We start from the raw sequence: 13525 nt of genomic DNA on the forward strand, positions 1-13525 counted from the left end.
ATCAGAATGGCTATTCGCTACGAGGATAAAGAATATGTCCTTGATAAAGAACTTAAGGAGATTGATGTAACCACTGCAACTGAACAAATCACTGAACACACTACTTATGTGAGGGATGCGACAAAGATCTTGTGTCTAATGATTTCTACCTTGACTGCTGAGCTATAGAAGTCCTATGAGGACTATTATCCTTTTGAAATGTATCTAGATTTGATGAAAAGATACCATTAAAGTGCTTGGCAGGAGAGGTATGAGATCATTGCCTCCATGATCACAACCAAAATGAAGGATTGTGAACCCATCACAACCCACTTGAAAAAGATGCAGAGATTTATGGACCGCTTGCTTAAATTGAATGTCAATTTTGATGAAGAGTTGTCACACCCCAAAACCAAGAACATCGGAAACGTTCAGGGGTGGAGGACGTCATGTGAAGTATCATGACAGTGTAAAGTAGTAAACAAGCAACAACATCATCCATTGCATTAAAAGTAAAGTTTTAATACATGTGTTGTTCTTTCATTGTAATAAGACACCAAAATATGTAATCAAAATAAAAGACGAGTCTTGTCTGTGCTACGTCTTCTCAAAAACCTGGTCATCGTACCTGTCTACTGGTGAACTGAGAATACAAGTTATTTTGAAAGAGTAGATCAGCATAACGCTGGTGAATTCATAAGTATTTAAGTGTCATTACTCTGTTTTGGAAAGCTGTTATGAATGCCATGTAAACATTTGAATGAAACATTTGATATAAGTGTGAAAACCCTAGAAAATCCCATATTTCCTAACAGTATAAAAGTAGTCTTCTACCAACACCCGAATGTTTTGAAAGTAGTCTTCTACCAAGACTTGAATGTTTTGCTGTAACAAAGATGGTTTTTCCCCTGTATGACTACTATTAACAATATATAGTCTACCTCATCGTTTATGTGAACGTATCACAAAATAAAAGTAATAGGGAAAATAACCATATAAGTATTATCCTTTTGTATTAGGATAAACACGACATCGCGACTGCCGAAAAGTATTAACCTTGAACATCTGTAGATGTTCATTGTCCTCTGTAGCTAACAGCAGGGTGTAGGAATGGTTAGTCCCGTAAAGGTACCCTAGTATAAGTATTAACCGTAGGCATCCGTAGATGTTCATTACCTCCGTTGCTAACATGTGGGTTCCGGAATGGTTAGTCCCGTATAGTATCCTTTTGTACTATGATAGACAGAACTAATCTACACGTATAATATGTAATAGTATCTCATCATATAGTATCTAAGTTCAAGTATCCATGTAAGTGTATCCAGGTAAGTGTATCTCTTCATATAGCATTTAGTATAGACTCATGAATGAACCGACTCTGGTGTAATTCATTGTAATAGGAATAATGTTTTGTATCCCCTAAACTATCGCTATAATAGTTTATTGGAATGTATATGATGTCCAAGAAAGTTTATACACCCTTGCTACTCAAGAGTGTGGGAATTAAATGAAGGATGAAAGCTATCATATCAATACACACACACACACACACACACATATATATATATATATATATATATATATATCAACATAAGTGTATAGATATAGTTTTGATCAAGGCGATGAAAGAGGTTTTGTAAAACATTTAAGAGTTTTGAACAATAAATAACAATGACTTGATGTAATTTTATAAAACATTTCAAAAGTAATTCATTTGATAACAAAATATTTTAAGACATAAAACCATTTCATGTATCACATTTTGAAGTATGTGAGATCAGTTGGTTGAAAACACAGTTATAAATCACATGTGATTGATTCTATAGCATACTGTTTTCTACTTGTATCCCCCCCATTAAAGCATTTAAAATCATTTAAAACATTTATTAAGGGGAATGAACTCACCTGTAGATGGTGGTTGGATGAACTGAATGATGTAGGATTGCTAGGTGTCAAGTGAAGACTTGTTCACACCCAATGATCCTAGTTAACATATAATCACACATATATGTATCCAATTAGACTTTAAACCACTAATTGACAAAGTTATGACATCCCAAGGCATTTAAAACACCTTATATAAGTGCTACAAGTCATAAGGATTGCATCTAAGTGCTATAGGACCTTGCTATTGTGTTTGGGGTTCAAGGGTAAACTCCTTTGGAGTTTACGGTTTTGTGACAATCACCCAATGAGTTTACGGTCGTAAACTCATGAGTTTATGGTCGTAAACTCATCGCTCTTTGACCATAAGTTGTTTTAAGGTTCTACATGTTCTTTGAAGTATTTCTACTTAATGGTTAGGCCTTTGGAAGAGGTTAGGGCACCATTTCCTTCCTTTGAGGAGTTTATGGCCCCAAGACCATTTCCTTTTGGGTTTACTACCGTAAACCCATATAGATTTTGGTACTTTGATGTTTTCAAGTCCTATACACATTAAGGAGTGGATCTATGCAAGTTACCAAGGCTTAGTAAAGGGCTAGGGACATTTTGGCACCTAAAGAAGGGTTTGCGGTTCAAGGAGTTCTTGGACCGTAAACACCTTTGATCTTGGTGTTTCCTTGTGTTTCTTTGATGTATGGAAGTATAACAAGCTTTACAATACACTAGGGTAGGAGTACTTACTAGTTCGAAGCTTGAAAGGTACCAAAAGGCCAAGAACACTAGTGTGTGTTCTTGGTGAAACTTGAAGATTCAACCTTTTGGAAAGATTTCATGGATAGAAGTGTGTTAATTCACTAGATTAAGTGATATACCAACTTGAAAGGGCTAGAAACACTTACTAGATGTTGATCTTGAAGAAAGTTTTGGATGATACTTGAGAGAGTTTGAGATTTGGATCTTGAAAGTTGGAAAAGTGATAAAAATAACTAAGTGTCACTTTTATACCACTTCCCATTAGGGTTTACGATCATAAACTCCTTGTTTAGGTCGTAAACTCTAAACTTTTGATGTTTTGAAAGTTTAGTGTTGCACAATAAACCCTAGGGCATCCTCTCTCCTGATATCTCCTAAAGTGTTAATCCTGAAATACTCAAACTTATTCCAAAAAGTCTGAAAATTAACAGTAACTGTTATGACTTCTATTGACTTGACATGTTGTACATAATAGAAATTTCGGGTTGTCACAAGAGTTGCCCATAGATATAATTCTACACTCTTTACATTGTTATGAACAGTTTCGTATGACCTATCATATGAACAAGGAGGAGGTCACTCTTAGCAAGCTTCAAGGCCTTTTAAGGACCGCAGAAAGCAACCTAAAAGGCAAATCGGTTGTGTCTACTCCTAATACTATTGCCCCTGTTCTGGCAATCGGACATGGGAAAGGAAAGAAGAGGAAGACTCCCTCCAAGAGCCGCAAGGGAAAGTCTCTTGATGGATATGCCCTATTGCTCTTCCACAAGAAGGCCATTGCAAACCTTGATATTTGTGATGGATGGTAAAATTAGGGGTGCAAATGAGTTAAGCTACTTGCGAGCTACTCTGGAATCTGGATTGAATCGTTAAAATCTCGACTCGAAACCTACTTTAAACGAACCCGAGCCGAGCTCGAGTTTAATATTAAGCTCGTTTATTAAACGAGCTTGAGCTCAAGCCTATGTCATTAAGCTCGATTAGGCTCGTGAGCCTAAACGAGCCTTTATATAATATAATTTATTATTATTTATATATATTAAAATAAAAACATATTAGAGGAATTATGGATTTAGGGTATTGGTAAACGAGCTTCTTAACGAGCTCGAGCTTATTTAGGCACGTGAGATAAAAAACAAGTCGAGCCCGAGCCCCAGCCGAACTTGTATAATTCTTTACGAGCTCGAGCCGAGCTCAGTACAAGAAAACTCGAATCGAATCGAGCTCGAGCTTCATATAAATTAAACGAGCCCGAGCTGAGCCTGATCAGACTCGGGCTCGACTCGGCTCGTTTGCACCCCTAGGTAAAATGTAAGATTATCTGCTTGCAAGGGATTTGATCCTATACACTATTTATATTTATATACAACAAAACTGAAGGCATACTATTATGATATCTCTAAAAATTCATGGTTGACTAACCTTATTGTAAAAAATTGGTGAAATACTTGTATCAAAGTTAACCACAACATCATTGTTGTATTTAAAAAACTTATATTTATAAACATTTCAATTATATATCAACTATATATTTGTATTCTACACAAAAGTATAATTTTCGCATAGTCAATAAATGAACTAAGCCGACTATTATTTTAATAACATTTTATTATCAAATAAGCTGGTAAGTCCTGTCATAAAATAGTAATTTCATTCTTAAGCAACCACATAAACCAATTTTACGTTATTTATAATTTCATTCGTTTACCGTCCCAAATGGGCTATCATGGTCAAGTCTTGGGCTTTCCTGCGGTGCAAAACGCGTCGGCTTAAAATATGTGGCAGAATGCTATTGGTTGAGACAAGTGGAAGCGCTCTCTCATTGGTTACATTTTCTCAAGACCACGTCGCAAATATATTGACGCCTTGTGTATGTATAAACTCCGCCCCTGCCGCGGTCCGAGATTTCGACCTCACGGAGTGTCTGATCGCAGTATGATAGCCTGTGTGCATTACTGCTGTTGCTTGTGATTCTAGAGTCTCTTGTTTTCGGAGAATTTAGGAGTATACGTACGTCAGCATCTCCTAATTTCTGATATACCCGACCTTTGAGATTCTGATCGCGTAGGGTTTAGTCTCCCCCAATCTCCTTAATGGCGCATTGCAGATCCAACTTCTTCTTCTTAATCTATTTATCAATCTTATTGATTGCTAGTGCCGCGTATGTGCCATTTCTTTTCCTACATCTTTATGTTCCATTATATATTTAGGGTTCATCCTGTTTTAATTGATCGTTACAGAAAAAGTTATTATGATATACTGCAAGTTCCCAAGGGTGCTTCCGACGATCAGATTAAACGGTCCTATAGGAAGCTGGCTTTGAAATATCATCCCGACAAGAATCAAGGAAATGAGGACGCTAACAAGAAATTTGCTGAGATTAACAATGGTAAATGCCTCGTTTATGCATTGGATTTGTAAGTTGTGCGTTCCTTTTTATGTATTTTGGTTAATGTAAGCTTAACGTTTGTTTGGATTACTTTCAGCATACGAGGTGTTATCAAACAGTGAGAAGAGGAGTATCTACGATCGATACGGCGAAGAAGGTCTCAAACAACATGCTGCTGGTGGCGGTGGGGGCGGAGGAATGGATATTCAGGACATATTCAAATCGTAACACTTTTCACCCTGCCCTCAGTATATATTTTCATTTTCTGATTTTTATGTTGCTACTTGGTTGTGTAGATATGCGTTATTTGAACATCCTGTTAAACAAAAGTCCTGTAAACTATATCATAATGTATGCATTAAGTAAACATGCTAGTTTTTTATAGGTCACTGAAAAATATCTTAGGTTAAATGCAACTTGTACAGAGTTCATTTGGTTTCGGGAAGAGTGGAAGACATAGTTTTATGGTGGTTGCCTGGTTGATGAGTTAACGTTCTATCTTGTAGAGTAAGCATTTTGTTTGGTGAACTAGCAGTACTAAAGATGTATTTTAATGATAGAGTAAGCATTTTGTGTAAACGGCTACAATGTTAGGAAATTAAATGAATAAATTTTTTGGGTGGATACACTGTTTTGGTAAAGTTTGATAACAGCTTCTTGTTAATATAATAAAATATGGAGTTTACAATGAAGCAAGAACGCTGGTTTGCTGAATAAACACTTAACACTTGTTTAAAGGTTCAAACAAGCTTTCTCAGTAAGTATTAAACACTGTAAATAAGAGTCGAACTGTTTTGGGCACTTTATCACGGAGAGTTTGCTACTTCCTTGTTACTTGTTTAGAGACTTTCCTTATCACGGAGAGTTTGCTACTTCCTTGTTACTTGTTTAGAGACTTTCCTTATCACGGAGAGTTTGCTACTTCAGATCCTCAGTTTAGAAGCAATGAAGTGCAGAGTTTGAGGATTCACAACATCCTTACAGATTGACTAAATAGTCTAGTTATTGCTTAGAAAAATTTCTCTCAGCCCAGTTCTAGGCTGGAAATCACACTTTTTGATTGCATGTAGTGACTGCTTGAAAGTTGTTTTGCAGGTTTTTTGGAGGTGGAGGAGACCGAGAAGAGGAGGAACGAGTGGCAAAGGGCGATGATGTAATTATTGACTTGGATGCAACGTTGGAGGATTTGTACATGGGAGGGTCACTAAAGGTAGGAAAACATGTGGTTATGTTTTTTTTTTTTTGCATATTTGTCAAATGGTTTCTCAAAAAAATTCTTTTTGCGATGTTTGTGTAAATTTAAATCAGGTTTGGAGGGAGAAGAACATTCTAAAGCCGGCTCCTGGTAAAAGACAGTGCAACTGTCGGAACGAGGTTTATCACAGGCAAATAGGTCCGGGAATGTTCCAACAAATGACAGAGCAGGTATAGTTGTCAAGATCATTATTATTATTATTATTATTATTATTATTATTATTATTATTATTATTATATCTCAAGGGTTTCATAATTTTCTCCTGTTTCCTATGATTACTTATACATATATGCTCTGCTTTTTCTGATAATGTTGTTCAGGTGTGCGAGCAGTGCCCTAATGTAAAATATGAAAGGGAAGGGAACTTTATCACTGTGGATATTGAGAAGGGAATGCAAGATGGCCAAGTAAGCTTTGTGACTTATGTAAAAAATATGCAGCTACTGGGTTCTGGAAGTAACTGTTTAAAAATTGCTGTTTTTCTTGTTACAGGAAGTGGTCTTTTATGAAGAAGGGGAACCAATTATAGACGGTGAACCTGGAGATCTGAGGGTTAGTAGGAATCATCATCACCATCATATTATTATTATTATTATTATTATTATTATTATTATTATCTAGCTGATGGTTGTGAATCTGAAAATTTGGGCAGTTCCGTATTCGTACAGCAACACATGAAAGGTTTAGAAGGGAAGGCAATAACCTTCACACAACTGCCACAATAACTTTGGTAAATTTTCTCTTAATAGTATCTTCTTTTGTGAGATGACCTCTTACTTATGTTGTAATTTTTAGGCACAAGCACTTGTTGGGTTTGAAAAGAGTGTTACGCACCTTGATGAGCATCTAGTGGATATTGGCACCAAGGTATTATATTGAATGGATAATAATCCATCATAATCATAGCCAACATCTTATTTATTTGGTTGTTTTTTTTTGTTGTATGATTTAGGGAATTACAAAACCTAAGGAGGTGAGGAAATTGAAAGGTGAAGGAATGCCACTGCATTATAGCAATAAGAAGGGTGATTTGTATGTTACATTTGAGGTTCTTTTCCCTACATCACTAACAGATGATCAGAAGACAAAGATCAAAGCTATTCTTGGTTAGGCATTTTACATTATACATGTACGACAACATCATATCCAAACGTAAAATGAGTGGCAAGGCTTCTATAGATTATTTATTTAGATTTTTGTCATTAGCTTCTGGTTATCTTTTTATGTGTCCTACATATTTCAGGATGCAGGACCTCCTTGTAGGTTACAACTTCTTTATTAAATTCCCATTCTGTAAAATTGCAATATACTTTTCCTACTCTTTAGAATATATTCAGTTCACTTACTTCCTGATTTCACCTGGACTGCTGGACATGAGATCCTAGAAATAAAAAAACGTAGTAGCCTTTGGCCGTGTTTGACAATGAGTGTTTGAGCGTATTAGAGAGCTTTCTAGCTTTTGACAAAACGTTCGGTTAAAACAAAAAACTTTGTTTGGAAGTATGTGATTTTAACTTTTACTTAAACAAAACCTTCCAAATCTAAGAGTTATTTCATTTAGTGTTTAAGAAAAAAACTATTGAACTTTTTGAATCGATTTCTAAAATTATCTTTAAAACATATTTTTGTATTTATCTGTTTTAAACAGTTGTCCTTTTAATTTAACATATTTCAAAAGTTTCTAATTAATTTTAGTATTTTACCAATCATTCGTCTAATAAATAAAAAATATAACTATCAACTAGTTTTACCAAACATGTTTTTAGACAATTTGGGGTCACTTTGAGCTTCTTATTTTTGGCGAACAACGTTTTATCATGATTTATCTGTAAAATTTTGATAAGATTTGTTGCTCTAAAAATATTCACACATAATTATATTTACGGTTACTTCATTTGGGGTAACTTGTGTGGTTCATCCTTAACTCTTTCTTTTAACTAGAAGGTCTATATGGTTTGATTCTGTTGTTTCTTTGATCGTGCTGCATCTAAAATGATTATATTGCGCTTCCTATTTTTGTTTTAAATTTATTGTTTATTTATAATTTTTAAAAAATGAAAAGAAATCCCAAACCCACCCCACGTACATCCATCTATCATTTGTAATCTTAGACATAACCCACTTCTTTTTCTTTTCTAAGTTCTTGGACATAAATTTTTATATTGCCGCCACCAGGATACCGTGATCACCTTTTATCCACCACGTTTTTCAATTTTAAAGTTGTCGACAACTCTCACCTCTCATGTTTTCATCCTTTTATTGTCAAACCATTTAAATTAAACCATAGAGATCAATAATTAGTGCAATCATCATGGTATTCCACCCAATATTCTTAGCTTAAGTCTAAATCATCCGGTCTAAGGCAAACTTAGTTCACTTAAACTAACACATTGATACCAACTTGTAACTAGGAATGAGCAAAAACCAAACCACAACCGAAAAACAAAAAAAAAACCGATATAACTGAATCCGAAAAACCAAAACCAAAGCAATAACCGATGGTTTAGGTTTGAATTTTACAAAAGCCGAAAAATAATAGACTGGTTTGGTTTTGACGTATAAAACCGCCCATAAAAACCGAACCGATCCACATATATATTGTTGATTATGTTTTAAACTTTTAGTTTTAGACTTTAAACTTTATCCCTTTAGTACTTTATGTATATTTTCAACAAACTGTTAATCTTGTTAAACTTTGATCTTTTGAACACTTTTATGTTTTTAGAATACTAGAATTCGTACTCTTTCTTTTAGTATATTTGACGTAGATACAATACTATTTATCGCAACGTACTTTCATTGGGTTTGAACCCAAAAACTAGAAACAAAACAGGAGCTTAGAAACCCACAGTTTAAAACCAAAACCCATAAACCCAACCCGAAAAACCGAACCATGCAAAAACCGAACCTATATGGGTTTAAAAACCGAAAAATCGATTTTCTACAATTTGGTTTGGTTTTAACCAAAAACCGACCCATGCTCATCCCTACTTGTAACGCCATCATTCTTGAAAGATATGAAATCTATTAAAAAAGATAGACAATGTCCCAAGGATCCAAAAATATTTAAAACTTTTATTATAATATCAGAGTGTGCTTTGTCGAAAGCAAAGTATAGTTGGCTGGACAAGCCTACAAATACGGACATTACTTCAACATAATACTATCTTCCAACAAGTATCTACCTTCCCAAATGTTCATGTCTGACCTAGGAAATCTTATCTTTACTCTTGTTAGTCGTGGATTCACGTCGTTTTATAAAAAGGCCAGACTTTATGCCTGGTGAGCCGATGAGTTTATAAAACAATAAAATATTTGAAATCCGTAATAAACTTACATGCATAAATTTTTGTAATAAAAATATGGCATAACTTGTTTAAGAAAAACCAATTTCATTATCCACCGTTATCATGTTCCAGTTATATTACTAGTATTGCACAAACTCATTTCCTCTGCATCCATATCCCTTAGCGAACTTTCCGTTAGAACAATTGATATATGAATAAGATAACACAAAGCAGTTTCAGTAACTGTTGGACTGATTCCAACATTCCCCAGATCAGTGAGAGTGTAGGCACTGGAGTCGTAATTGCATCCATGATTCTATGCCTATCACATGAGTCATAGCTCGCAACTATAATTCTGATATCAAATGGGCGCAACTAATGTAGATTATTTCGCGTCGACAAAAACCTTCAATAGAATAACCATCTATCAACAAACATTTATTGAGCATATCTCCTTGTAGTAGCTGGTGTAATCCCCATTTTTGTGAAAGTATATATATATATATATATATATATATATATATATATATATATATATATATATATATATATATATATATATATATATATATATATATATATATATATATATATATATATTATATATATATATATATATATCCCTACTCTAATAAAAGAATAGTTTTAATCTCATTTTGACATGTGTCATCCTATTAGGCCTCCTAATTAATACATATTTTATTTTTCTTTTGCCATGTGTCACCCTATTAATCTTCTAATTAGTGCATGCCACTTGTCAATTTATTAATTCTCCATTTCAAATTTCAAATTTAAATTTACCACTCTAATTACATTAAATTAATAACATTAAAAATAAAATAAAATTAAAACAAATTATAAGGTGATATAATTTCAAGTATTTATCTAAATTAAAAATTATAATTTTTATAATTAAAAAAATATCTACTAGTTAATAATTTATTTAAAATAATTGATTAACAATTTTGAATTTTCACTATGAAAGTTGAATTAATTTTGTAACCGTGGTTCCCATGAGTTATAAACTAGTATATATATATATATATATATATATATATATATATATATATATATATATATATATATATATATATATATATATATATATATATATATATATATATATATATATTAGGTTTAAACCCGTGCACACCACGGTTAAGGAAAAAAAACACTACTGAAATTTTTTTTTTTTTTTTTCAGAAAAATAATAGCAGTAGTTGTCGTTGCAATTATATCATAGTAGTTTCAAAATATATTGTTATTTTAAGCTTATCTTGTGAATTATTGAAAAAAAATAGTGATAGGCCCATTCCTATTACTATAAAAAAATCTAATTTTAAACTGCAATATATAATAATGTCACTTAGTTATTATTATTTTTATCAAGCTAACGGTTTTCTTATTATTTATTATCGTTTTCTTATTATTTATTATCATTTTTTTGTTGCAATTAATATTTTTTTATTTTAAGACTAACTTATATGTTTCAAATTTTGAATAAAATTAAAAATATCTATTATCAAAAAGACCAATAACCCAAATATTATTTCCAGAACACCTGAACATTTGCCTTTTTATTACCCATTGTATCAAGGAGCAAATCCATTTGAACATTTCCATTGACAATTGTTGACAAATCGGCCCCTATAAAATATTCAATCTGACCTTTCATTGTTTAAAAAATCATAAAGAATAGGAATACCAAACAAATGCATCCACAGAGTAAACAATTATGCACATGAAATCCTTTTTTCTTACGTTCTCTCCGTATTTAACTCTTTCGATACAACACCCTGTTTCGAGTCATATCAAAAATTGGGACCGTGACATGAAGATCAAGTATCATAAGGCTTTGGGCTTTGGGGAAAGAGAGGGTTAGACCCATTTGGATATGGGTAATGTAGATTATGTGATCCTAGAGTTCGGTTTGTGCTTTGAAGTCAAAGGATAAAATGGGAAAAGTAGTGTTTTGGACTTCTTTTATAAATATGGATTTTAGTTTGAAGTTTTTAAGTCAAAAAGTAATTATATAGGGTTGTAGAGCTCCTCAATACATTTCCGTGGATATAAAGATCGTCGAAATCGGAGTTGAAACGAAGAAGTTATGACCGTTTGAAGTTAGGACGGTTTTGGGTTAAGCTGCGTACGATGGCGTACGGGGAAGTATGATGGGCGTACTAGGGCATCATTGAGTACGCTGGGCATACACGGTCAATGCCCAAACCCTATTTTCGTGGTTTGAGCCATATTTAAGCTCTTTAACTTCCCTAAACCCATTCCATTATCAACCTCGACCTCTCTAACACCCTCCCATGAAAACCCTAATCCTAATTTGAGCTTTCTGAGCAAAAGAAGGTGGCCTTGAGTGCTTTGGAGTGTTCTTAGTGCATATTGGAGAAGAAAGATCTCTTTGGAGAAGTGTTGGTTGCATTAAAGCTTGTAGATCCAGACTTTTTTCACATTGTTTTTTATTCTAGAGGTATAAAGTTTGAATCTTGATGATGCATTTGATAGATCTAGCTAGTCTTGGGTGTTGTGAGATTTTGGTCACTTTAGTGCATAAAGTTTATATCTTGAAAGTTTGTGACCTTGTTATGGGTAAAGTTGGAAACTTTATCCATCTAAACATTATATTGATTCAGATCCAAAGGTTGAAGACTTAGACTTAATGATTAAGTTGAAACATATACACTTTTGGTCCCTTTGAGACTTATAAACTAGATCTTGGTGGTTTTGACCATTCTAATGGAAACTTTATCCATTGTGGAGCTTTAAGGAACCATAAAAATGTGATCTTGGTCCTTCTATTCCTTCCATGAAAGTGTCATGATGTCTTAATGGATTAACAAGTTAAGGTTTTGCTTTTTGGACCTCTTCTAGACATGAAAATTCATAAAGGTGGAAACTTTATGACTTAGAATGATGTTGTGGAGCTAAATATGAGTGTTAGATGAAAGGACTTAAGAGAATAAGCACTTAATGGAAAAGTGCCATCTAACCGAGTACGTTGGGCATACCTTTGAGTACGCAACACGTACTCATATGGGTTCTCGATTTTGGATGGTGAGTACACTATGTGTACGAGCTGGGTATGTCGGGCATACTCAGCCTGAAGTTGGACTTATTAACTTTGACTTTCGTTAACTGTTGACTTTTTGACCAAGTTTGACCATGAGTCAAACTTGAGGATTTTGGGATATTAATTAAGATTTTATCTGGTTCTGGTGTTAGTGGATTCACAGGTACACGCAGTGCAGAAAAGGGATCATATCGTATTGTTTTAGAGTTCTTCATTTCAGGTGAGTCTTCTCATTGTGCTCGTGGGTTGAAGACACCAATGCTGGCCCACTAAATTTTGTATGTAGGATGCCTGTTGTCCTTGTGACTCTTATATGCTTGCCTATGTGGTAGTATATACGTGCTGACCAGCTAGGTCTTATTATTGTTACTGTGATATGTGATACTGTGTGTGTTGAGACTTTGAGTAGTCTCCAAGGTTACTGATAACCCACAGGGTGTGCTGTTTGCCCACCAAGACTTCGGGTAGTCTCTAGGGTTGCTGATAACCCATAGATGTTTATTTGTGATATGCTATGTGTGGTATTTTGGGATACTCTCTAAGCTTTGTGCTTACGATTTATGGTTTACATGTTTCAGGTTTTTCTTATATTAAAGGAGGAGCATGACGCGATTGCATCGCATCAATGTGGGACTTGTGCACATGATAACTTTTAATGATAATCTGATAAATGTTTTAAGATCTTGTAGTTGTGTTTTGAATAAACACTTAATGTTTTAATTGAAAATTTTTGGGTTGAAATTTGGGACGTTACAAGTTGGTATCAGAGCCTCGGTTTGAGGGATTCAAGCATACTCTCAGGTGTGCCTGGACTCAAACTGAGGAATTGATGAAAATTTTCTAAAAGAAAATGATTTTCTAAAAAGATTTTTAAATAAAAGGGGTGCGCTGTGTGC

General features: G+C 34.0%; 1 protein-coding gene across 1 annotated transcript; it reads left to right on the top strand.

Moving 5' to 3' along the window:
• The first annotated feature begins 4440 nt into the window (after positions 1 to 4440).
• LOC111911054 (dnaJ protein ERDJ3B) lies at positions 4441 to 7605 on the top strand. Its single transcript, XM_023906835.3, has 10 exons — positions 4441 to 4777; positions 4857 to 5005; positions 5103 to 5229; positions 6101 to 6215; positions 6314 to 6430; positions 6581 to 6667; positions 6753 to 6812; positions 6913 to 6990; positions 7056 to 7127; positions 7213 to 7605. Exons 1-10 carry the CDS (start codon positions 4710 to 4712, stop codon positions 7369 to 7371), a joined length of 1032 nt encoding a protein of 343 aa, XP_023762603.1. The 5' UTR covers positions 4441 to 4709; the 3' UTR covers positions 7372 to 7605.
• The last annotated feature ends 5920 nt before the right edge of the window (positions 7606 to 13525 follow it).

Source organism: Lactuca sativa, chromosome 5 (assembly GCF_002870075.4).
Source record: "Lactuca sativa cultivar Salinas chromosome 5, Lsat_Salinas_v11, whole genome shotgun sequence".
NCBI lineage: Eukaryota > Viridiplantae > Streptophyta > Magnoliopsida > Asterales > Asteraceae > Lactuca > Lactuca sativa.